The sequence below is a fragment of the Bufo bufo genome, chromosome 6 (genome assembly GCF_905171765.1).
Source record: "Bufo bufo chromosome 6, aBufBuf1.1, whole genome shotgun sequence".
In the NCBI taxonomy this organism is placed as follows: Eukaryota; Metazoa; Chordata; class Amphibia; order Anura; family Bufonidae; genus Bufo; species Bufo bufo.
Genome location: NC_053394.1, coordinates 415,422,656 through 415,449,537, shown reverse-complemented (window position 1 = coordinate 415,449,537; position 26,882 = coordinate 415,422,656). Strand labels below are relative to the sequence as shown.

The 26,882-nt window shown below is 49.4% G+C and overlaps 1 protein-coding gene across 3 annotated transcripts in view; it reads left to right on the top strand.

Annotated features, from left to right (window-relative positions):
• The window catches only part of FAAP100 (FA core complex associated protein 100), a 104,737-nt gene that overhangs the window by 2,377 nt on the left and 75,478 nt on the right, over nucleotides 1–26,882 (top strand). For 2 of the 3 annotated variants that reach the window (XM_040438839.1, XM_040438840.1), the window contains exons 2-3: nucleotides 1,307–1,483; nucleotides 19,985–20,103. In XM_040438839.1, coding sequence (XP_040294773.1) covers nucleotides 1,337–1,483; nucleotides 19,985–20,103 — 266 coding nt within the window. In that variant the 5' untranslated portion in view covers nucleotides 1,307–1,336. Of the gene's footprint in view, nucleotides 1–1,306; nucleotides 1,484–19,984; nucleotides 20,104–26,882 lie in introns of those variants that run through there. The other variant, XM_040438841.1, reaches the window with a different exon arrangement.

The following is a 26,882-nucleotide window of genomic DNA, read 5'->3' as shown; positions in this document are numbered from 1 at the left end:
TTTACCAACTGAAATGTTGGCAAGTATGGGGTTACCGCATGTGGATTAGACCCATCAAATGGCGTAAATCTCGCTGTGGTTCAAGTGGCAAATCCGCCGCTGATTTTTCAACGCGGCAATGTGATGTGAACATGCGGTGGACGTGCTGGTGGTATGCAGTCATCCAATCCAGTAAAAGCCCTCCAGCTGTTGGGAAACTACAATTCCCAGCATGCTCCATTCACTTCTATGGGAGTGCGAAGAACAGCTGAGCAAGCGTGCATGCTGGGAGTTGTAGTTTCACAATATCTGGAGTGCCAGAGGTTGATGTCCGTAGATCTATATGGGATCATTTGGGGGCTGCTACAGATAAAAAGAAGTTGCCCAAATTTGACAGCGCGTTTTATTGGCGATCCTAAAGGCCTATCCCACCCATACACAATGTGTCTTCTAGAATTAGGGTGCATGCAGGCGGCAGAGCGGATTAACTACCATAGTGGCAGACCATGCGGCTGTTATGGGGCCCAGGGCAAGAGGGGGCCCAGTTGGGATCATCTCTTCTACTCGGGGTGAAAACTTGGCCAGGACTTTACCCTGTAAAGGAACTTTTCGCAAACGAGGCAGCGGAAAAATGACCCAAGGGTTATTGAAAGGGGTTAGGCGGAAATCCTTCTGTCCTGTGTGTTGGCCTGGTTTGATCCTTGCTATGGGGCCCTTACTTCTCTATGTACGCCACTGCCTGAATACCAATATAGTATATCTGCCATGTACGCTATCACTTAGCTATAATAGCCTGCCTACATTCAATGTGCTGTTCATAGAACGCCCTGCTCTGAGGAATGGCAGGAAAAGTGTAAGCCGTTTTGGTACACCATAGACTTTCTCCAGGGTGCGGGTGCCCACAGAGAGGGCTCTGAGTGTCGCCTCTGGAACCCGTGCCGTAGGTTCGCCACCAATGTTCTAGGAGGTATTACCTCAGTGTGAACAGGGTTTGATGGAGCAATTTTTCCCTATACGAATTCAGCTTTGAAAACCTTTAAGGCATAGGAAGGTACAGTAGTCTCCCTATGCACCTCTAAGGGAGCCCTGCTGCAGCTCTACAAAACAGAACCAGGGATAGGCTCTGTGTGCCCAGGTGAATAGGGCAAGTGCTGCTACATCTAGTGGTGAAAATCCCCATCGGGGGGGTCATCTCTTTTACGTTCCTCATGTTTTCATAAACCCGATGTCCTGTAGCTCTAAAAGCTGCACGTCTGACACCGCTCAGGAGATGTATACTGATTGTTACCGCTGTCCTGACTGATTTTCTGTATTCTTTTTCTTCTAGGTCATCTTCTGAGCTACAAGCCGTTGTAAAATGTCTAAGATTGAGCACTTGGTTACGTTACAGAGTCCTAATGGAGGCCTTTACAAATCCCGCATCATATGCTGCAGCACAGAAGTCTATATCTGCAATGGAACCAGATTTGTATATGTCTTCAGCATAGAGAAGAAGAAAATAACAGTGAGTAATGTTCTATTCTATGTATTTTTAAGTATTGATGCGTAAAAGGGTTGTGTGCTGAAATAATGATGATGACTTATTGTCAGGATAGGTCATCAATATCAAATCTGCTGGGGTCCAACTCCGAGCACCCCCGCCGATCAGCTGTTTGAAGGGTTTGTGTGAGGCTGTGTTCTCTTCGAGGTTTACCTGCACGCCATCTCTCTTGGAATGCCAGCTTTCAAGCAATACAAATCCTATATTTCTAGCTGATCCCAAACCATAGATATGAGCAGTTAACCACTTCACATCTGCCCATAGGATATAAACGTCCTATGGGTGGATGTTTATCTCTGAATGAACGTTCTGGAACGTCCATTCAGAGTTCGCAGATGCGCGCTAATCGTGCAGCTGCCGATCGGGGGTCCCAGTGTCAGTGACAGCAGGCCACCCCAGAGAGAAGGCAGGGACAGTTCCCAGGTGTCCCTGCCTTCTAGATCGCTGTATACAAAGCGCTCAACGAGCGCTGTGTAAACAGATCAGGAAGCGGGCCGGGAGAGTGCAGCAGCTGTCGGGTCTTCCATAGACCTCGATCAGCCCTGCACTAAGGCTGTACTGCTGTACAGCCTCTTTGGGGGGTGTATTTCCACTGTACCGGGCTACTATGTCAGCCCCAGTTACAGGAGAAATCAAGAGTGAAAAAAAAATAAGTGAAGTTAAATGTCCCCCAGAGGTCTTGTATGACCTTATGGGGGACGCAAAGTGTAAAATAAAAAAAGTATTTCTCGCCCAGTTTCCTTGGGGGACACAGAAGACCTTGGGTATAGCTCATCTCCATAGGAGGCGTGACACTAAGTGAAAACTGTTAAGCCCCTCCTCCACAGCTATACCCTCAGCCTGGAGAGAGAGACTGCCAGTTTTTGCTTAGTGTCCAAGGAGGCAAGACACTCCCTGCTCTGCAGGGCTGGTTTCTCCTTGTTTAAATTTTAGATTTTTACTTTTTTCTTTTCTTTTTGTTCCAGATCATCAGGGACAACAGAGACGCACTAGACCTCTCTGCTTCTCCCGGGGTTGAGCTGCGCCAGTGCCGGTCACCCGCACTGCTGCCTCCCCCACAGAAGGCAAGGTGGATCAAGGCAGCCTCGCTCCCCTACATCCCGCCAGCGCAAGGGTCGTCCGCACGCCAAGTCCCTCTTCCAGCGTCCTGCCACTACGGTGCCAGTAGCTGAAGGGGCGACCCTGCTGGAACGGACCGAGGGTGAAGACGGCTGTGGTAAGAGAGGCTTCTCCAGCCCTACGTCCCCCACCCCCCCGGTCTCCTGCGTGCCTGACCCTATACTGGGCCTATGGACCCTTCTGTCCCTGCTAGACCTAGGCTGGCCCCTGGGCTGCCGCAGGGCGACATTCTGCTCCCTCTCTCCTGGCCTCCATAGGTCATTGGCACCCTTCTCCCTACAAGAAGAATGCCTGGGGAGCTGCAGAGGTCCGCAACTAGCTGCCCCTGACGGAGGGGTTATGCAGGCGTCCCACCCTCACAGGCACCCGGTCTCAGGGTCCCCCTCCCTCTTACCGGCTACTGCTTCAGGGCCAGAGCCTTGCTGCCCCTGACCCTCCTCTGCCCTCACGGGCACCGGCCCAAGGGCAAGGTGGTTGTGGCTGTCGGCCACATGGGGCGCTGTTATAAGCCAGGGCCCGCTCCATGGGTAAAATGGCTGCCGAGCGCAAGGTCCTCGCTTCCGGGCAGCGTGGTGGGCACCCGCGGCCTGCAATATGAGTGCTATGCTCCAACAGCCCCAGGCCGACCGTCGGAACATTCCGGTCGGCCGGGCACCGCAGACTTTGCGGCCGCGATCCCGGCTCTCTATCCGGGTCCCCGGTTCTTCCGGCCCGCGGGGTGGGCACCCGCGGCCGGCATGTGCATGCGCCGCTTCGTTCCCCGGCCGGTACTTGAATACTGTGCGGCCCCGGTCAGCCGGGCGCCGCTAAAGATTTAGGCCCCGGCTTCACGGCCTACAGTTACTAGGCCGCAAAATTCCGGCCTCTGTTGGAGGGGGCTGGAACTTCTCCAGGCGGGAATTCTTCCCGCCGGGAGGTTCCCCCGCCCCCAGGGGATCGCAGCGCCGCCCTCCAGGCCGGATCCCTGTTAACCCTTTGGGTACAGGCCGGCTTCAGATGGGCCTGTATGGGTGCCCCCAGGGGATCGCAGCGCCGCGGTACAGGCCGGCTTCAGATGGGCCTGTATGGCTGCCCCCAGAGGATCGCAGCGCCGCCCTCCAGGCCGGATCCCTGTTTAACCCTTTGGGTACAGGCCGGTTTCAGATGGGCCTGTATGGCTGCCAACCCCCCGCCCCCCCCCCCCCCCCCCCCCCCCCGCCGTGCCCCTGTAGGTGGCTCCCCTTTCTGCCTCAGTGAGGCTGTTATATATATATATTAAAAAAAAAACATATTTTTTATTATATAAATATATAACTTGTGGGCTGCGCAGGACGCTGCAGCCTCATGTCAGTACATGCCCCCCCTTCCTTAGGCGGCATGTCGCGCTCCCCGGCTGCGGCGCGGCCAGGGTCATTTTACCCTCCTAGCCCTCTCTCACGATACGGCGCTGGTCAAGTGCATGCGGCCCTTTCTGTAGGCAGCATTCGTCACCCTCTCCAGTTATGGCATAGGCGGAACGCTACACTCTCACTAGATTCGTTGCGATCTGTGCATGACCCCCTTTCTTAGGCGGAATACTGCACTCTCACCAGATACGGTGCTGGCCATGTGCACGATCCCCTTCCATTGGTGGAACGCTGCACTCTCACTGGTTTTGTTGCCGATCATGTGCGTGACCCCCTTCCATAGGCGGAACGCTGCACTCTCTGGATCGCTGACGCCCATAGGCATGACTCCCTTCCGTGGACGGCATTCGGCACTCTCACTGGATTCACTGCCAGCCATGTGCATGACCACTTTCCATAGGTGGTATGATGCACTCTCATTGGATTCGCTGCCGGCCTTGGGCATGCCTCCTTCCCTGTGGCGGCATACATACACTCCCTCGGTCGGTGATGTTCTCTCGCCGGTACATTGTTGGCCATGTGCATGACCCCTATACATAGCGGGGTGCTTGCACTCTCACTGGATCCGCTGCCGGCCATATGCATGACCCCTCTTCCGTGGGCGGTGTACGCACTCTCACTGGATTCGCTGCCGGCCATGGGCATGCCTCCTTCAGGTGACATACACACATTCTCACCGACTGATCGCACTCTCCCTGGATGCGATGCTGACCATGTGCATGACCCCCCCCCCCCTCTTTTCTGGGCGGCATACTACACTCTCACCGGATACGTTGCTGGCCTTGAGCATGGCCCTCTAACATGGGTGGAACGCTTGCGCTCCCATTGGATACCGTGCTGGCCTTGTGCGTGACCACCCCTCATTCCATGGGTGGAATTTTGCACGCTCACGAGATTCAAGGCTGTCCTTGTATGTGCCGTATTGGACTTGCACATGTTCCCCTTCATTGGGAGTAGTTACACTCTCACGAAGTTTCGGTGTTGGGTGAATTGTTGCACACTCACTTAATGCTAGGATAGCCCTGTGCATGTCCCCCTTTCACTAGGTGGACCTCCTGCATTCCTGCTGGATACTGTGTGGCCATGTGCATGGCGCCCTTCGGGGCGAAGTATGGTATGCCCTACTTCTCTGACGTAGGTACGGCCTTGGGCATTCCCCCCTTTTTTGGGGCGGGCTTTTGCACCCTTGCCGACTGCAATTTGCCAGGTACATTTCCCCCCTTTCGGGGCGGTCAGTTTTGCGTTCCATTGCATACCATACTAGTCTTGTGCATAACTCCTTTTCAGTTTGCACTTTGCACTTCCGTAGATACTGTGGCACTCTGGCTGGCCTTCTTCGCTGAGTGATATTTTTGCAGTGAGCGGACGTTCTTGTGCGTTGTTTGGGCCGTGTATACCTTCTCATCCTGTAGGTGGGTTGGCCTTCTCACTGCTTACGGGGCTACTCGTACGTATGCCTCCTTTCCTCCTGCGACATATTTTTTTCCTCTTGGGAGACGGTGTTTGCAGCAAGCCTTGCACTATTCTCTAAAGAGATCATTCTGTCCACCTGTGTAAGCCTAAGGTGTTGTCCAACAAACAATAAATGAATGCCTTATATATAAGTAGACGGCCTCTACCTGCTCGCTACTGCTCCGAGCTGGGCGGTGCTCATTCATTTCGTTGGCCCTTCCGCCGGGGAGTGTTCGTGGTTCCTAGACACGTACCCATTCGTCTTCCCGCAGCATTGTTTCCCTGCGCTAGTGGTCACATGGTCGAGAGTGCTGTCTGCAGCGCCTTTCGCATTCTATGTTGGCTCTGGCGGGACTACGGTACCCTCGCCTGCTACTATTTCCTCCTACCAGGTTCGGGCCGCTCTTCTTGGGAAGGTCACCCAACTTCTCTTGGGTGCTCGCTTACCCAGGTCCGGAGGACCTCCACCTTGAGTTCTTCAGGGTATTCGCCTTCTGCGAGGCGGTGAACCGGGCGTCTCAGTGTAGCGGGGTTCTGCTTTTGAGCTGTCCTATGGCTTCTCTGTTGCCCACTCCTCCTTTCTTTGGAGGGTGTTATCCCGGCCTCTGTCTCGACTGCCTTTTCTCGCCGGTTCTGTTTGGCTCCCATTCGGTACGGATCTCTCCGATGTGGCTTCTGTTCTGGCCACGCTTCAGAGGATGTTCCTTCTCTGCCCTCCCCTCTGGGAAGAGCATGGTTGTTCATGTGGATGGTTCTGGTGTTCCTTTTGGCCTCGTACTGTCCCTCTTGTCCACACTGACTGTACTAGCTGTGTGCCTATCTAACTGGTCTACCGCGTTCTGTCCTCCCGCTGGGTGCAGATTGCGTTTTTTTCCATTCTAGGCAATGTTTCTGCTATGGATTTACCTTCTCGGTAACTTGGGAGGACTACCATTTAGTCCGTCTTCCTGTGGTGGCTACATCGGCTTGGGCTTTAGCTTGTCTTGTCCTGGCATCGGGCGGTTGCTGGGCGGACCCTTCGGTTCCTGTCCGTCTGCTCCCCCACTCCGGGTGGATACGGGACAACTTTGCTCGGGGCCGACGGGACCAGTTCTACCGACCGTTCTGCCCGTGTTACTGATCATTGGGTTTTTTCGCCCGCTTGCCCAGGCGACTCTAGTGGGCTCGCTAGTGTTCGCTTCTAGCCGAGTTTTCGTCCAGGATCTGTAGGACTTAGGGCTTTATCTGGGGTTCTGTGGGAAGCTGGGCGTTCCCCCACTCTGCCTTTCTCTCTCCATGGTTCTGTCTTTCTCCAGTCCGGCCTGGACCTGGGGCTGGGACTCTGTTGCTTGAGGTATCAAGTGTCGTTCCTGTCCTTCCTCTTTCAGCGTTCCCCGACCCTCTGGGCCTGTCAGGAATTTCTTCCATGGAGCGGCTCTTGGGTTCCTTTGTACTGCCCTCCGTTACCATCCTGGGAACTACATACTGGGCTCTTGGCGCTCCAATTTTTCCTTGGAGCCGTTACAGAAGTCCTCTCTACTCCTTCTGTCCTGTACGGTTGGGTTTCTGTAGACATCGTGTCTCTGACGGGTGCCTGAGTGGCGGCCCTTCTTGTTCCGAGCCTTCTGTCTTCCCCCAGGACAGGGCTGTTCTCCATTCCGTCTCTTCCTTCCTTCTGAAGGTGGTGTTTGTCCTTCATTTCATTGAGGCAGTCGTCCTCCCCTTCCCACCCCCGGGAACGGACACTTCACCGATTTGGACGTTGTTTGGGGCTTGCAGTTTTTACTTGGAGATCTCCGACTCTTGTCGACGTTCGGTCTCTTGTGTTTCCAGGAGGTCCGCGCAAAGGGTTGACGGCCTCCAGGGTGGCTTTCCTCCGCTTTCTCAGAGTGGCTCTTGCTGTGGTTGCCGCACCAAGGGCAGAGTTCGGCTTTTGGTGTCACCATTCATTTTGCCAGAGCTGTCGGTTTTTCCTGGGCCGGAGGCATTAGGCTTCGGCCATGCATTTGTGCAAGGCGGTCACTGGTCTTCCTTGCACACCTTACCGAGTTCTACAGGGTGCATACTCGGTCTTCGGCGTATGCTGCCTTGGGCCGCCTGGTCTGCAGGCGGCGGGTTTTTTGATGCCTTCGGGTGCTTCGCCTTAGTGCTGTGGTCCCTCCCCCTTTGGACTGCTTTTGAACGTCCCAAGGTCTTCTGTGTCCCCCAAGGAAACTGGGCGAGAAAACGAGATTTTTGTATAACTTACCAGTAAAATCTCTTTCTCGCTCTTTCCTTGGGGGACACAGCACCCACCCATTCTTTGTTCTTCTCTGACTGTTTCCGAGTTTGTTTTACCCTTTGGGTAGTGGGCTTGTTGGTTCCACTTTTTGGACTTTGCCTTTTCTCACTACTTGGACACGCAACTGGCAGTCTCTCTCTCCAGGCTGAGGGTATAGCTGTGGAGGAGGGGCTTAACAGTCTTCACTTAGTGTCACGCCTCCTAGGGAGATGAGCTATACCAAGGTCTTCTGTGTCCCCCAAGGAAAGAGCGAGAAAGAGATTTTACTGGTAAGTTATACAAAAATCTCGTTTTTATAAAAAAAAAAAAAAAAAAAAGTTTCACATGTAAAAATAAAATTCCCCAATTAAGTAATAAAAAAAAAAATTGTAAAAATCGAAAAAATAAGGCTACTTTCACACCTGCGTTTAGGTGCGTATCCGTCTGGTATCTGCACATACGGATCCGCACCTATAGTGCAAACGCTTGTATCCGTTCAGAACGGATCCGTTTGCATTACCATGAAAAAAATAAAATAAAAATATATATTTTTTTTTTTCATGATAACACAAACGGATACGTTTTGACTTACATTAAAAGTCAATGGGAGGCGGATCCGTTTTCAATTGCACCATATTGTGTCAGTAAAAACGGATCCGTCCCCATTGACTTACATTGTAAGTCAGGACGGATCCGTTTGGCTCAGTTTCGTCAGACGCACATCAAAACGCTGCAAGCAGCGTTTTGGTGTCCGCCTCCAGAGCGGAATGGAGGCTGAGCGGAGGCAAACTGATGCATTCTGAACGGATCCTTATCCATTCAGAATGCATTGGGGCTGAACTGATCCGTTTTGGACCGCTTGTGAGAGCCTTGAAACGGATCTCACAGGCGGAACCAGAAACGGCAGTGTGAAAGTAGCCTTAAATAGACATATTTGATATAGCCGCGTCCGTAACGACCGGCTCTATAAATATATCACATGATCCACCCCATCCGATAAACACCATAAAAAAATAAAAACTGTGTCAAAAAAGGCCTTTTTTGTCACCTTACATCACAAAAAGTGCAACTCCAATTGATCAAAAAGGCGTATGTCTCACAAAATGGTACCAATAAAACAGTCACCTCATCCCGCAAAAATTGAGCCCCTACATAAGAAAATCGCAAAAAAAAATAAAAAATTGCTCTCAGAACATGAAGACATTAAAACATAATTTTTTTGTTTCAAAAATACTTCAATTACTCTTACCGGTAATATGTTTTCCATGAGCCCATGACAGCACCTGTAAGAGATCCTCCTCCTTCCGGACAGGAAACAGGAACTTCCCAGATCTTTAAATTGGTCCCATGCCGTCCACCTTCAGTATTTGACAAGATTCCTGGGACCAGCAACGCACCTATATATAGTGAAAACTAACAACATAGTCGAGAAAACATAATAGAAAAAAACTCTGCGCCAAATATATGCCAGGCATATCTCTTCTTTGGCACCATACTAAGGAGTAAATTTCTCTTTTTTTTTTTTTTTCATCATCATTCTTTATAAATAAAAATATTATTATTTTTTTTTATTTTTTTTTTTAAGGGAGGGAATTATGTAGGTGCTGTCATGGGCTCATGGAAAACATATTACCGGTAAGAGTAATTGAAGTATTTCTATTACGCCCCATGACAGCACCTGTGAGAGACTAGACTAGATAACTATTAGGGAGGGACTACAGCCTGCAGCACCTTTCTCCCAAAAGACATATCCTGCACAGATGAAAGGTCCAACCTGTAGTGCTTGTAAAACGTAGAGGGGGAACTCCACATTGCAGCCCTACAGATCTGTTCTATGGTAGCACACCCTTTTTCTGCCCAGGAAGAGGCTACTGCCCTGGTGGAATGGGCTGAAAAATCTGAAGGGACCTGACAATCTGATAGTGAATATGCCAAACCTATCGCTCTCTTGATCCATCTGGCTAAGGTACGGCTTGTAACCTTTGAGCCCCTGTTCTGACCCTGAAATTGAACAAAGAGTTGCGGGGTCTTTCTAAAGTCCTTCGTAGACTCTAAATACACACAGACACACCTTCTAACGTCTAAAGTATGAAAGGATCTTTCTCCTTCATTCTTTGGGTCCTGACAAAAGGAAGGGAGAACTATCTCCTGAGACTTATGGAATACCGACACTACCTTGGGCAGGAATGCAGGGTCTGGTTTGAAAACAATCCTATCCTCCAGAATCTGGGTATATGGTGGGGAAGAGGACAAGGCGGACAGCTCTCCTACTCGTCTGGCAGATGTAATGGCCACTAAAAATACGGTCTTATAGGACAACATCTTTAAGGGGATGTCCCCCAGAGGCTCAAACGGAGCCTTGGTAAGAGCAGAAAGAACCAGGTTAAGGTCCCAAGGGGCTGACTTAGATTTAAATATAGGACATAGTCTAGAGGACCCCCTAATGGACCTTTTGACCCAAGGATGAGTAGCCAATCGAAAGTCAAACAGGACACTCAGTGCTGAGACCTGCACCTTGAGAGTGCTGGGTTTAAGCTTTTTGTTAAGGCCTTCCTGCAAAAAGTTCAAAATTAACGGGATGTTGGGTGAGCTCAAGTCTAAGCCTGGACCTGCAAACCGAAGGAAGGTTTTCCATACTCTCAGATTTCGGAGGTGACTTTTTTCCTACTAGCTAGGAGAGTCCCGATGACCTGTTCTGATAGGCCTCTAGACCTGAAGAATGTCCTCTCAAAATCCAAGCCGTCAGGTGGAGGTTCTTGACTTCCGGATGATGTAGAGGGCCCTGATATAATAGGTCCTGTCTTTCTGGAAGCACCCAGGGATCGGCTATTGATAGTCTCCTCAACCAAGCAAACCAGACTCTTCCTGGCCAGAATAGTGCTATTAGTATCACCGTCGCCTGCTCCCCCCTGATCTTCTGGATCACTCTGGGCAATAGGCTGATGGGAGGAAACGCATAGACTAGGCCCTTCCCCCACGACTGTGAGAGCGCATCTGTGCCTATCGACTGATCCTCCTTGCTGAGAGAAAAGAACTTTTTGCACTTTTTGTTTTCCACTGAGGCGAATAGATCTATCGTAGGGGATCCCCATAGGGCCTGTATTTGGTGAAACACTTCCTGATTCAGACACCAATTCGCCTGACTGAATCTGTGTCTGCTGAGAAAGTCCGCCTGGTGATTCTCTGAGCCTTTCAGGTGAACCGCTGAGAGAGACAGAGCTTTCCCCTGTATTAACAAGAAAATCCTGGATGCCAGCTCCATTAGTTGATAGGATCTTGTCCCCCCTTGTTTGTTTATATAAGCCACCACCGAAGCGTTGTCTGATAGGATCCTGACATGCTTTTGAGACAAAAAAGGGAGACTTTTCTCTAGTGCGCACAGGACTGCTCTTAACTCCCTGGCATTTTGGGACTGAGCACTCTGGTCTCTTGACCAAGGACCTTGGAAAAACCCCAAAACTGAATGGGCCCCCCATCCCCAAGGGCTTGCGTCGGTGGTTATTATCAAGGGGTCGTGTCTCACCCACTCTACCCCCCGACCGAGGTTCGAAGCCTTTAGCCACCAAGCTAGGGACCGGGTTACTAAACCCGGGACCACAATCTTGTGATCCAGGGATAGCGACCTCCCATTCCATTTGGATAGAATGAGTCGTTGCAGTATTCTGGACCTGAATTGGGCCCACCTCACAGCCGGAATACAAGCCGTCATCAGACCCAGAATAGACATAGCTTTTCTTAAGGGGACTTCCTTGACCTTGCTGAAAGACCTGATCTTCTGCTGAATCCCCTCCTTGTCTGCTGGAAGATAAGATTTCTGAGTCTGAGAGTCTAACAGGATGCCGAGGAAAACGCATCTGGATGTTGGAATCAGGGATGATTTGTCCCAATTTATTAACCAGCCCAGGCTCATCAGGATCCCCAGGACCTTCTGTATGTGAGATTTCAACTGCTCTGGGGACTGCCCTACCAAGAGAAGGTCGTCCAGGTATGAGACTATAATGATGTCCGACCTCCTTACTTCTGCCATTACCTCCGCCATCAGCTTTGTGAAGAGCCTCAGCGCCTGTGATACCCCAAAAGGAAGTGCTCTGAACTGTAAATGGACGATTGATTCCCCCATCTTCACTGCCACCCTCAGGTATTTTTGGGACAAGGGATGGATGGGCACGTGGTAGTAGGCGTCCTTTATGTCTATTGAGGCCATCACGCAGTTGGGAAACAGATGGAGGACCGTGGAGGAGATGGACTCCATCCTGAATTTCTGGTAGGACAGATACTGGTTGAGACCTTTTTAAATTTATAATCAGTCTGAACGTACCGTTGGGCTTGGGGACCAGAAATAGGGTTGAATAGAAACCCTCTCCTTGTTCGTCCTTTGGGACTGGGACAAGGACTGCCTTTTCCAGGAGGTTGTTTATTTCCTCCGAAAGTGCCACCTGTTTTGGAGAATTTTGATTTAAAGAAGTAACTTTGAATGTCCTGGGTGGTAGTCTCTTGAAGTCTAGGCGATAGCCTTCCTTTATAATATCCTTTACCCAGGCGCTTGCGGTAATATTTCGCCAGGCTGGAAAAAATAAAGAAAGACGACCGCCCACTTGGGGTCTGGCGTCATTGTTGAGTGGAGCTTGATGTTTGAGGTCTGGATTTAAGCAGCACACTTTTTGATTTATCAGATCTCCACTCCCTCCTTTTCTTTGGATCCCCAAAAGCCTTCCTTCTTTCATTATTCCGAAATGGCTTCCCCTGTTTAGGAAAGGACGGTGCTGGAAATCCTTTTTTCTTATCGGATGCCTTATCTAAAATGTCATCTAAGGCTGATCCAAATAAAAAATCTCCTTGGCAAGGTAAGGCGCAAAGCTTAGATTTTGAAGCTACGTCTCCCTTCCACCCTTTCAACCATAACGACCTTCTGGCTGAATTGGATAGTGCAGCCGCCCTAGCGGAAAGCCTCAATGCGTCAGCGGAGGCATCAGAAATAAAGTCCACTGCACTGGACATAGTTGGTATCGCCTCGAGCAGCTGATCCCTAGGAGTCTTATTCTCTATATGAGACTCTAATTCCTCCAACCAGAGCTTCAATGACCTAGCCACCGAGGTAGTTGCTATACACTGCGTGCAGAATTATTAGGCAAATGAGTATTTTGACCACATCATCCTCTTTATGCATGTTGTCTTACTCCAAGCTGTATAGGCTCGAAAGCCTCCTACCAATTAAGCATATTAGGTGATGTGCATCTCTGTAATGAGAAGGGGTGTGGTCTAATGACATCAACACCCTATATTAGGTGTGCATAATTATTAGGCAACTTCCTTTCCTTTGGCAAAATGGGTCAAAAGAAGGACTTGACAGGCTCAGAAAAGTTCAAAATAGTGAGATATCTTGCAGAGGGATGCAGCACTCTTAAAATTGCAAAGCTTCTGAAGCGTGATCATCGAACAATCAAGCGTTTCATTCAAAATAGTCAACAGGGTCGCAAGAAGCGTGTGGAAAAACCAAGGCGCAAAATAACTGCCCATGAACTGAGAAAAGTCAAGCGTGCAGCTGCCAAGATGCCACTTGCCACCAGTTTGGCCATATTTCAGAGCTGCAACATCACTGGAGTGCCCAAAAGCACAAGGTGTGCAATACTCAGAGACATGGCCAAGGTAAGAAAGGATGAAAGACGACCACCACTGAACAAGACACATAAGCTGAAACGTCAAGACTGGGCCAAGAAATATCTCAAGACTGATTTTTCTAAGGTTTTATAGACTGATGAAATGAGAGTCTTGATGGGCCAGATGGATGGGCCCGTGGCTGGATTGGTAAAGGGCAGAGAGCTCCAGTCCGACTCAGACGCCAGCAAGGTGGAGGTGGAGTACTGGTTTGGGCTGGTATCATCAAAGATGAGCTTGTGGGGCCTTTTCGGGTTGAGGATGGAGTCAAGCTCAACTCCCAGTCCTACTGCCAGTTTCTGGAAGACACCTTCTTCAAGCAGTGGTACAGGAAGAAGTCTGCATCCTTCAAGAAAAACATGATTTTCATGCAGAACAATGCTCCATCACACGCGTCCAAGTACTCCACAACGTGGCTGGCAAGAAAGGGTATAAAAGAAGAAAATCTAATGACATGGCCTCCTTGTTCACCTGATCTGAACCCCATTGAGAACCTGTGGTCCATCATCAAATGTGAGATTTACAAGGAGGGAAAACAGTACACCTCTCTGAACAGTGTCTGGGAGGCTGTGGTTGCTGCTGCACGCAATGTTGATGGTGAACAGATCATAACACTGACAGAATCCATGGATGGCAGGCTTTTGAGTGTCCTTGCAAAGAAAGGTGGCTATATTAGTCACTGATTTGTTTTTGTTTTGTTTTTGAATGTCAGAAATGTATATTTGTGAATGTTATATTGGTTTCACTGGTAAAAATAAATAATTGAAATGGGTATATATTTGTTTTTTGTTAAGTTGCCTAATAATTATGCACAGTAATAGTCACCTGCACACACAGATATCCCCCTAAAATAGCTAAAACTAAAAACAAACTAAAAACTACTTCCAAAAATATTCAGCTTTGATATTAATGAGTTTTTTGGGTTCATTGAGAACAAAGTTGTTGTTCAATAATAAAATTAATCCTCAAAAATACAACTTGCCTAATAATTCTGCACTCCCTGTATTTGGCTTAAAGGCAGAAGTGGAAGCTTCCCAATTCTTCCTTAAGTATGCATCAGCCCTTTTGTCCATGGGATCTTTAAGGGACCCTAGATCCTCAAACGGGAGAGCTGACTTCTTATTTATCTTAGCTACAGGAGCGTCTACCCTTGGTACCTCCTGCCAAGCTGAGACCTCCTGATCATCAAAGGGGTACTTTCTCTTGACCGCTCTAGGGATAAAGAATTTTTTATCGGGCTTCTCCCATTCACGTTTAATCAGGTCCTTGATACAGTCCTGAATGGGGAAAACTCTAGACTTTTTGGGCTTAAGGCTCTCAAACATCAGCTCTGGTCTAGACCTGGACTCCTTTTCCTCCCCCAGCTCCATCGTGGATCTAACCGCCTTCAATAATAGGTCCGTATCTTCAGCTCTAAACAACGGCTTCCCTGTCAAATCCTCGGAAGAGGAATCTGAGTCTACAATAGCGCCCTCCTCAGACCCAGAGTCCATAGTATCCTCCGCTACCGCCTGGGCCCTCTTATGCCTGGATGAGCTAGGCAGGGATTTTCTAAGCTCCTCTACGGACGAACGGACTTCATTTTTTACTAAATTCTGGATACTCTGTAATAAAGATGGCGACTCCTCTGCCACTAACTTATCCAGACATGGTTGACAACATGTCTTGGAGTAAGATGGATCCAACTTCCTCTTGCAGATTCCACACTCCTTAGCTCTTTTGTGGGAAGCTTTCTTTGGGGCCTCTTTAGCCTGCATTTAATAAAACATCCCATCAGTTTAACCTGACCATAATAATAACTCCCCAAAGGGAGATGGTGGGGGTTAACCCCTCTTACCCCCAGGAGTACCATGCTGGATTCCAAAAGCTGCTCCTGTCTGTCGGTGCGCTGTTGTACATCCCCTTCTTCCTGCATCATCATGCTGTGTAAAGGGGGCCAAACTAGGGCTGTAGGTGCCGCTTGTGCCGGTCGATCCTGCTGCTACTCCCTCCACGCTGGCTGGCCGGCGTTCCCTTTCTCAAATGGGCCGCGCAGCGCCCGCCATGTTTAGCTCCTCCCCTTCCGGCCGGTGGAACGCACGCGTCACTTCCGGTGCGACGCGCACGTCCAACACAGCCAGCCTCAATGAGAGGGAAGACGCAGCTCCCCCCTCATGCCGCGACTTCGCCGGCAGGCAGGGACACGAGGCAGCCCAGGCATCCCCCCCATGGCTCCGAAGAAGGGAAAAGAAAATGCAGACGCCGGGCTTCTCAGCGGCTCCTAGTGGAGACTTACGCCGACAGGTACCTCCACTAGGTTTCGTCTTAACCCTAGAGGTCCTGCAGCCAAAAAAATAGACCTGGAAAGAAATCCTCCTGTCCCTGGACAGGAAACGGGAAAGAACTGAAGGTGGAAGGCATGGGACCAATTTAAAGATCTGGGAAGTTCCTGTCCGGAAGGAGGAGGATCTCTCACAGGTGCTGTCATGGGGCGTAATGGAAATGCTATTATTGTGGTAAAGTGAAATAAATGAGTAAGTATACATATTAGGTATTGCCGCGTCCGTAACAACCTGCTCTATAAAAATATCACATGATCTAACCCCTCAGCTGAACACCGTAAAAATAAATTAAAACAGTGCCAAAAAAAGCAATTTTTTGTCACCTTACATCACAAAAATTGCATCACCAGGCGATCAAAAAGGCATATGCCCCCAAAAATAGTACCAATCAAACCGTCTCCTCATCCCGCAAAAAAATGAGACCCTACCTACGACAATCGGTCAAAAAATAAAAAAACTCTCAGAGGCTGGCTGTGCTGGACGTGCGCGTCGGTCAAAAAATAAAAAGACTCTCAGACAATGGAGACACTAAAATATGTTTTGTTTTCTTTTCTTCAAAAATGCTATTATCGTATTAAAGTGCAATAAATCAAAAAAGTATACATATTAGGTATTGCCACGTCTATAGCGATCTGCTCTATAAAAATGTCACATGACCTAACCCCTCAGGTGAACGCTGCGCTAAAACAACCAATTTTTTGGTCACCTTGCCCCATAAAGTGTAATAATGAATTATCAAAAAGTCATATGTACCCAAAAATGGTACCAATAAAAACGTCAACTCTTCCTGCAAAAAACGAGCCCCTGCACCAGACGATCGGCAGAAAAAAATAAATAAATGGCGTTCAGAAAATGGAGACACAAAAACATAAAGCATTTTTGAAAAAAAAAAGGATTTTGTAAAACTGAAACAAAGAAAGTAGACACATTTGATATGATTGCATCCGTAACAACCTGCTCTACAAAAATAGCACATTATGTAACCTGTCAGATGAATGTTGTAAAAAATAAAAAGTGCCAAAGCAGTCATTTTTTGGTTACTCTGCCTCACAAAAAATGTAATATAGAGCAATTAAAAATCATATATACCCCAAAATAGTACCAATAAAACCGGCACCTTATCCCCTAGTTTCCAAAATGGGGTCACTTTTTGGGAGTTTCTACTGTAGGGGTGCATCAGGGGGGCTTCAAATGGGACATGGCATCCAAAAACCATCCACAGATGCCCCCCATGACAGTGCCATCCACAGATGCCCCCCATGACAGTGCCATCCACAGATGCCCCCCTTGACAGTGCCATCCACAGATGCCCCCCCATGACAGTGCCATCCACAGATGCCCCCCCCATGACAGTGCCATCCACAGATGCCCCCCCCATGACAGTGCCATCCACAGATGCCCCCCCATGACAGTGCCATCCACAGATGCCCCCCCCCATGACAGTGCCATCCACAGATGCCCCCCCCCCCATGACAGTGCCATCCACAGATGCCATCCACAGACCACCATTAATGCAAAAGCACACCTTTTGGTTAAAAATAAAAAAAATCTTATTTTCCTCCTCAAAAACCTAGGTGCGTCTTATAGGCCGATGCATCTTATAGGGCGAAAAATACGGTACAAAAAAGTTATAGGGGTCAAAATATGGCGACGAAAAAATGAAACAGATTTTTTTTTTCCCCCCATGTTTTTATGGCTCATTTGCATATATTAAAACTACATTTTTCTCAGCAATGCGGGCACATATGAACATGGGAACAACACAGATGCCTTCAGCTGCCAAGTGCACATGTAACAGGTTAGCCAGTTTTATAGGCACAAATCTGCTGACAGATGCCCTTTAAGGCTTGTTCACAATCCTCTTTAGGAGAAAGGCCAGATGATGCAAATTTCCAAACTCTCTATAAACATCCAGACTCCTCTAACATTGTCCCAAAAAACAGCTGCCTTACACTGAAAATTAAAATGGTTGAGGCCCACAAAGCAGGAGAAAGGCTGTAAGAAGATGGCAAAGCGTTTTCATGTTGCCATTTCCTCGGTTCGAAATGTAATTAAGAAATGTCAGTGAAGAGAAGGTCTGGAAGACCTAGAAAAGTTCAGAGACAGCTGCTCTTAGGATTGCTAGAAAGGCAAATCTGAACCCCCGCTTGACTGCAAAAGACTTTCAGGAAGATTTAACAGACTCTGAAGTTGTGGTACATTGTTCTACTGTATAGAGACTGCACAAATATCTGCACAACATCTGCACAAATATGGCCTTCATGGAAGAGTCATTAGAAGAAAACTTCTGCTCACCGCAAAATTCAGCATTAGAAGTTTGCAAAAGAACACCTAAACAAGTCTGATGCATTTTGGAAACAAGTCCTGTGCATCGATAAGGTTAAATAGAACTCTTTGGCCACAATGAGCAAAGGTATGTTTGGAGAAAAAAGGTCACAGAATTTAATGAAATGAACACCTCTCCAACCATTAAGCATGGGGGTAGATCAATCATGCCTTGGGGGTTGTGTTGCAGCCAATTGCACAGGGGAACATTTCACAGGTAGTGGGAACAATGGATTCAATGAAATTCCAGCAAATTCTGGAAGCAAACATAACACCAACTGTGCTAAAGCTAAAGTTTAAAAGAGGTTCTACAAATGAAAAATCTTCCTAAACACACCTCAAAATCCCCAATAGACGACCTCAAAAGACAAAGGCTGAAGGTTTTACCATGACCCTCACAGTCCCCTGATCTGAACATCATTGAAAATCTGTGGTTAGACCTCAAAAGAGCAGTGCATGCAAGGCAGCCCAGGAATCTCACAGAACTTGAAGACTTTTGCAAGGAACAATGGATGAAGATCCCTTAAACAAGAACTGAAAGACTCTTGGCTGGCTACAGAAAGCCTTTACACGCTGTGATACTTGCCAAAGGGGTGCTACTAGGTACTAACCATGCAGGATGCTCAAAGTTTTGCTTCAGTCCCTATTTCCTTTATTGTTGCTATGAAAATGTAAAAGATGAAAATAAAAAGTTGTTTTTGCGTAAAATACAAAGGGAATGTGTCATCTTTAACCTTTTGCCTTTTGGAGATCATTTCATCTTCAACTTGCTTAACTATTCACAAGAACAGTAATTCTGACCAGGGGTGCCCAAACTTTTGCATGCCACTCTATGTAAGTGATTACAATATTAGAGCGAAAGTAGAAGTCTATTTGGGAAAACTGTACAAAGGAGCCTCTAGGACAGGGACCAGAGAGAGCACAGTATTGCAGAGTATCCCTACCAGTCCCCTAAGCAACATGGCTGCTGAGAACCAGGGCATCAGTATATCTAATGTATATAGAGGGAGTACTGGAGGAGGATATCTAATGTGTATGGATACTGTCCTCCATTCCTCCCTGTTGTGCTCTTTAACCATGGAGATACATAGGTCTGTGTAGTAGCTGGATACAGAAAACAGTAGGAGATTTTAAATTAAAGAGGCTCTGTCACCTGTTTCAAGTATACCATGCTAGATATATAGGGAGGTAGGGCTCCAAAGGCTGATCACAAACATACCTTTATTTCCCTTATTTCAGGTCCGATCACACTGTACAATCCACTTTTAGAAATATGCTAATGAGCAAACGGAGCACTGGGATCTCAGAGCTGTCTCAGAGTCTAGTGCTGTCAATCGAATGAATGGGGGGCATTTTTATTACATACAGGGCGGCACTAACAGGCAGGAGGGCGTCAGAGATGCGGCGCTCAGAAGCAATAAGCACGCCTCCGAGTGCTCCGTTTGCTCTAGCATATTTTTTTAAGTTGATTTTTACAGTGTGATCGGACCTGAAATAAGGGAAATAAAGGTATGTTTGTGATCAGCGTTTGGAGCCCTACCTCCCTATATATCTAGCATGGTATACTTGAAACAGGTGACAGAGCCTCTTTAAGATTTATTTCAAAAATGAATTGCCCAGATACAATAATGCGTCCGCTCCCAAAGACTGGCTCAATTTGGCGCAACTAGGGTTTCTGCATTTCCCCCCCCCCCATCTTGCTTGAAAAAGGGTGGGCTTGGCCAGAAGAGTTGGGGTCTAAGATGCAATGTCTTTGCCAAAATTGTGCCACAATTCTGGTGTAAAATTCCATCTAACTAGGACAACCAGTTGGTATAGAGTAAGAGAAAAGTGTCTCTACCTCCACCAGCATTATCATCCAGCCTGACCCCAGTGATAAATCTGGTGCAGGTCTAGACGGACAGTCTAAGCTTACACCATCCACGGAATTAATAAAACTGCCCAATATCAATATGTTCATGTTTTCCAGGCTGTCTATCAATTTCCCTCTGACATTTGGCACATAGAACTTTCAAGAGCATCGCACCAGCTGTACGTCCTTTGTGCCCAGAATGGATTGTATCTTCTGGAGTGGGATGAACATGGAAGGTGAGCTGATATCATTGAGGCCAGTGCTATCCTTGGGTCGGTTCTCACTGACCTCCTGTCAGACTGGTACTCGGTAATTTCACTGGAGGGTTGGATGTGTTAAGGTGATGGTCTGCAAAACTTTCAAATGTCTGAAGCCTTTATGAGTAACATAAATCCTGGACAAATGATAATGTTGAGAGGTAAGTTCTGTTCATATACAGTCACCACTTCGAATATCACTGGAAACACAGAAGAGCTAATGGCCCGTCAGTCGCACCACAGACTTGTTATAACCTGCTAATGTAATAGCCGGGCACATTGTAAATGGTCAGTCTGGATAAAACTGATGGAGGCTGGACTTGTGACCCCCTCCACATTGGGTTATTCAAATGATATTCATAATGATTAGTCCAAGAACTAACTCTTCTTGGCAAAACTGCATTGTCTGCAATGATCTCCCTACCCCTTTGGGTGCATTCACACATCACGGTTAAATCATAGTTTTTAATGTGAGTTTTGCAAAAGTGTAGTTGAAGCCAAGCTTTACATGCTGCACCCCCTCAGTTACTGTACGTATCAGATATAATTCTGTGCCTAGTGGCTGTGTGTGGTATTACAGCTCAGTCCTATTAAAGTAAATATATTCAAAACGGGTATAAAGGAACATGTTTAAAGGGGTTCTGCAGTTTGTTTAAACTGATGATCTATTCTTTGGATAGATCATCAGCATCTGATCGGTGGGGGTCCGACACCCGGGACCCCCGCCGATTAGCTGTTTGAGAAGACAGCGGCGCTCCTTCTCACTGTATACTGCAGGCCCAGTGACGTCACGATTAATATCAACTGGCCTGGGCGCGGCTAAGCTCCATTCAAGTGAACAGAGCTTAGCCGCGCCCAGGCCAGTTGATACAAGTCGTGACGTCACTGGGCCTGCGGTAAACAGTGAGAAGGACGCGGCGCTCCTCAAACAGCGAGGGTCCCTTGTGTCGGACCCCCGCCGATCAGATGCTGATCTATCCAGAGGATAGATCATCAGTTTAAACAAACTGCAGAACCCCTTTAAGGTAACACTGTAATAAAATTAAGTAGACTCCACTCACCAGATGGTGGAGTAGGAGCAGACCGACTATCCTAAGAACAGCCTCAATCTGGAAAAGCCGTCCACAGTGGTACTCCACCTGGTAACTGTGCCCAAGCAGTGAACAAACAAAATACAGAGATTCTTTTTACTGCCATACACCCCCACCCATCCCCTACCTTCTTCAGGAGTTATATTGACATGAAGCCTAAAGTCAATCCATTCAAGTGAATGGCACTGAGCTGCGATACTGGGCACAGCCACTGCTACAGTGCTGGGCCTGGTGAACATTGAAGGTGATGCTCACTCCTTGCCCCTTCAGTCAAATGATTAGCAGGGATGTCCCTAGTAAGACCACCACTGATCTAATAATGATAGCCTATCCTAAGGATCCTTCTTGTTTTGGAGGGGACCCCTTTGACTGCTGTAAGTCCAAGGACAACCAATTGACAGCGTATCACCAGGGAATTCACTATTAAATTTGGCTCAATGAAAGTTGAATGCAATGAAACCTTTCACTTATCGATCCATTGCTTCATCCTAAAGAAAAATTTGTTTCAATCCATACAGAAATTAGCGGGTTAAATGCACCCAGGGCAGAGCCAAGCCACTTAGGCTGAGTGAAGGGAAGGAGGAAGAAAACAGCCCAAGAAGCTTTAATACGATATATTAGAAAGTTTCTTTATTATTTAATAAGATGCCTTACAAAGTTTCTTATATTCACCTGTGCTATTCATTTATGAAAACTTGTTTATAACCGGAGGTATACTTTATGTAGGGTTTTTGGTATACCCACATGGCAGTGCATAACACAGCGGATCATATGAACTATTTAGAACCAAATTGTTTATTCAGTGTTCTTTGTTCATTAATTAGCATGATCCTTCTGTGGTTTGTGCTTCCATGCCGTGTGACTGTACCCTGAGGCTACCTGCACACAGATGCGGGTTTACAAACAGGTTTTCCGTGCTGACTTGATGCGCATTTTCCCTGTCCCACCCTTTGCATTCACACTAAAAATCTGCAAAAACAATTGACATACTACGGATTTCTAAATTCTCATGTCAGGTCAATTTATACACGGAAAACATACGCAAAGTCTATATGAGATTTGACAAATCTCTTTCACTTTGCTGGTGTGCATGCACACGATCGTAGTTTCGATCCGCAACCGATCCGCATTTTTTTGCAGACCCATTCATTTCAATAAATGCCACAGATACATCCAGGAGATGGACATAGAGATGGTTAACACTTAAGTACCTGGGTGTACTCCTCAATAATAAGCTGGACTGGGTAGATAACATGGATGCACTATACAGAAAGGGCCGCAGCAGGCTTTACCTGCTTAGGAGGCTGAGAGCTTTTGGAGTGCCGAGGGCACGTCTAAGGGCCTTTTTCAACGCTGTGGTGGCATCAGCCATCATCTTCGAAGTGGCCTGCTGGGGTAGCAGCATCTCAACCAGGGAGAGGAAGAGACTTAAGAAACTGATTAGAAGGGCCAGATCGGTCCTGGGGCGCACACTAGGACCCGTGCAGGTGGTAGATGAAAGAAGGACACTATCCAAGCTGATCTCCATGCATGAGACGGTGATATCATTGGGCAGTACCATTAGTGACCAACTGCTTCACCCCAAGTGTGAAAAAGAGCGCTATCGGAAGTCTTTCCAACATGTGGACGTCAGGCTGTTCAGCCAACACCGACCCGAGCAAAGATAAACTTCACTCATCGCCTACAGGTTCCTGTGGATATCATTCCATCCAGAGAGTGAATTCTATAAGCTGTCATATCTATATTCCTTATTTCTCGCTTGATTCATTGGGGGACACAGACCATGGGTATAGCTGCTTGCTGCCACTAGGAGGCGACACTAGGCTGAAAACTGTTGGCTCTCTCCTGGCCGGAGGGGGAGGAGCTTTCAGTTTTTAGCTTAGTGTTGTAGGAGGCAGACCTTTTAGGTTGGGGGTCCAGGGCTACTAAGAGCTCTGCATCCCTGGGGGGGCTGACCGGTGACGCTTATTCCACCGCTCTGCCTCCCACAAGAAGACAAAGTGGACCAGGATGGCTTGTTTTTCCTGCTCCCCCCAGCCATGGAGCCACCTGTTTCTGCCCTTCAACCCAGTCCCTGTCACTTGTGCCAGGGACTGAAGAGGTGGCTCTGCTGGTCCATGTTAGAAGGGTGAAGAACACAGATGAAGGCAGGTGAGTATGTCTGTCTGTGTTCTCTGTGTGGCTGACTCAAGGGGCTGAACTCTCTATTCCACGAGGGGACCTATCGGCACGGCACCGCCGGCACGGGGTTGCGGGGTTTTTCCCCCAATGGCCTCAGTTATTCGCAGGCGGCGGCGCCGCGCTTACTGCCGCTTTTTTCCGGTCATGGGAGAGTTCTCCCGTATATGTGTATATGTATATATATATATGTATGTCGGGACCCCTTCTTCCCCGGGGGGGGGGGGTTTCGCGCCGTTGGGCTGTTCTTCCGCCGGGCGGCTGGAGGGGGCAGAGCCTTCTTTTCTAGCCGCGCTTCCCTTCCTGCCTGCTCTCTATCCGGAAGCACCCGGCGTGCTTGTGGTTTCCCAGCCTGAGGGGACATCTTCGTGGCGGCTCAGTTGTCTCTCCACCCTGTCCAGCTCGCCGCAGACCACCTCTACCCGCTGCATCCTGCTCCTGGGGACACGTCCAGCAAGGGTTACCGCTGCTCCCCTCCTCTGTACCCTCTCTGGCTCCCTGACTCCTGTCATGTCGGACCCAGCTGGTCCCACGCCCCAGGTCCTCGGTAGGGCCACCCATTATGCCTGCACTTCATGTAATGTGAAGTTTCCTAGGGGTCAGGTGAAGCCCCTCTGTGCCTCATGCCAGGCCACCCAGAGCGTGCCGCCTCAGTCGCAGCTCACTGACGTGCACCCTTCTGCTGGAGGTATGGAACCGGAATGGGCCAAATCCCTGTCCCGGGCAGTGACTGACCTATCCAAGATCTCCCAATCCACCCTTTCCTTAATGGGTCGCTTGGTAGAGACATCGTCGCCTGCGCCACCTGCTCTCTCTCAGGGCATACCATCCAGGAGCAGACACCCCAGCAAAGCGTCCCAGGCAGGAACGCCTCTCCTCCTCGGATGCATCGCCTTCGCCTCCTCCCCCCGGTCACTGTCCAAGGCGTCCTCGTTGGTTGGGGACCCTTCGCCCGAAGTGGAACTCGCAGAATCGGATGCGGATCTGGATCCGGACCGTTCGTCCCAGATGGCTGCCTTAGTGGACAGTCTGGTCTCGGCAATCCGGGACACCTTCCAACTTCAAGAGAAGGACCTCGCCTCCAGTCACCAGGGAGTTTCTTTCCTGCGTACCAAGCAGACTCCCAAATCTTTCCCAGTCCACGACGACTTTTCCGTTCTCACAACTAAAGCATGGGAACAGCCAGGTTCACGTTTCCTGATCCCTAAGCGGCTGGATCTTCTTTATCCATTCCCCCCGGATTGGGTGGGTAAGTGGTCTTCCCCTCCAAAAGTGGACCCGCCGGTGGCTCGCCTGGCCAAGAATACCACTATTCTGGTTGCGGACGGCTCCTCTCTGCAGGACCCGGTGGACCGACGGATTGAATCGCTTGCGAAGTCGGTCTTTTCAGCCACCGGTTTGGCACTCCGTCCCATTTTTGCTTCGGTGTGGGTGGCTAAGGCGGTTTCTGAATGGGCCCTGCGCTTACATCAGGACTTAGACTCGGACCTTTCCCGTGCAGAACTCCAGGCTCTGGCGGTCCAGATATCCCAGACGGGGAAGTAACTTTGCGAGGCGGCTCTGGACGCGGGCTTCGTGATCGCGCGGTCCTCTGCCTTTGCCGTCTCCATTCAGCGGGAACTCTGGCTGAAGGCCTGGCAGGCCAATTCTTCTTCCAAGCGCTCCCTTGTATCTCTTCCTTTCGCTGGCTCTCGTCTCTTTGGACCCAAACTTGACGAAATCATTTCTGAGGCCACGGGTGGCAAAAGCACCCATCTTCCGCAGCCCAAATCCAAGCGTTCTTCTTGACCGCGTCCTTCCGCGCAACGCCAGTCCTTTCGCCGCTTCACGGGCACCCGCCCGGCGGCTCCCTCGACTGCGAGGCAGGCCACCCAGGAACAAAGGCGAAAGCCTTCCTTCAAGCCACAGCCCGCCTGGCATTCCCGAGCGCAGCCTCAGCGCTCTTCCTCTGGAAAACAGCCTCCGGCATGGAGGTGCGCCCCCACCTTCCTGGGTGGGGGGTCGGCTCCTTCATTTTCAGGTTTGGCAGGCCCACATCTCAGACACCTGGGCTCGAGGTGGTCACTTCGGGCTACAAGTTGGAGTTAAAATCCATGCCTCCAAACCGTTTTTTTCTGTCCCGTCCCCCCAGGGAGCCATCTCGGGCGGGGGCCTTCTTTCAGGCGGTTCACGATCTGCTGGTCAGGGGAGTTATCTCCCCGTTCCGGCGAGGGATCGGTTTTCCGGTTTTTACTCCAACCTCTTCATTGTGCCCAATAAGGAGGGAGCGGTCCGCCCGGTGTTGGACCTCAAGATGGTAAACCATTACCTTCGAGTGCGCCGTTTTTGCATGGAGTCCCTTCGCTCCGTGATAGCTTCTTCAACGCAAGGGGAATGGCTGGCTTCCGTGGATATCCAGGACGCCTACCTACACGTCCCGATTGCGATCGCCTACCAGCGTTTTTTGCGCTTCTCAGACCACTACCAGTTCGTAGCCCTGCCGTTCGGTCTGGCGACTGTGCCGAGTGTGTTTACCAAGGTGCTCGCTCCGCTTATGGGCCTTCTTCACTCCAGAGGCATCACCTTGCTTCCGTACCTGGACGACATTCTCATCAAAGCGTCGTCGTTCCGGGAGTGCGAAGAGAGTCTGCAGATCACCTTGGACGCTCTCGCCCGCTTTGGGTGGATAGTGAACCTTCGGAAGTCCTCCCTGGTCCCGTCCACTCGGATTCGGTTCCTCGGTATGATTCTGGACTCTGGGGCAGCCCGGGTGCGTCTTCCAGCGGACAAGGTGAAGGACCTTAGCAGCGCGGTGCTCTGGTTGATTCAGCAGTGCACAGTCTCCATCCGGGCTTGTATGCGGGTGTTGGGTCTTATGGTGCCATTCGCTCAATTTCACACCTGGTCCTTTCAGCGAGCGATCCTTTCGGCCTGGGACAAGTCCCAGGAGTCCTTGGATCTTTTCCCTTCCTCAACAGGTTCGGTCGGACCTCCATTGGTGGCTCTTCCCAACTCACCTGGAGGTGGGGAAGTCCTTCCTTCCGATCAGGTGGACGGTCATTACGACCGACGCCAGTCTTCAGGGTTGGAGAGGGGTCTTCGGCACTCGGACTGTCCAGGGCGTATGGTCTCCGTTGGAGTCCAGACTGTCCATCAATGTCTTGGAGCTTCGTGCGATTTTCCTCTCACTGCGCCATTGGTCTCCCCTCCTCCGGGGCCTTCATGTCCGGGTCCAGTCGGACAATGCCACAGCTGTGGTGTATGTCAACCATCAAGGGGGGACTCGCAGCTCGACCGTCATGTGAGAAGCGGCAAGGATCCTCAGGTGGGCGGAGGACCATGTTCCGGCTCTGTCGGCGGTCCACATTCCCGGCGTTGTCAATTGGACGGCAGACTTCCTGAGCCGGACGACGATAGACCCCGGGGAATGATCTCTCCATCCGGAAGTATTCAACGCCCTCTGTTGTCGATGGGGACGGCCGGACGTGGATCTGATGGCCTCCCACCTCA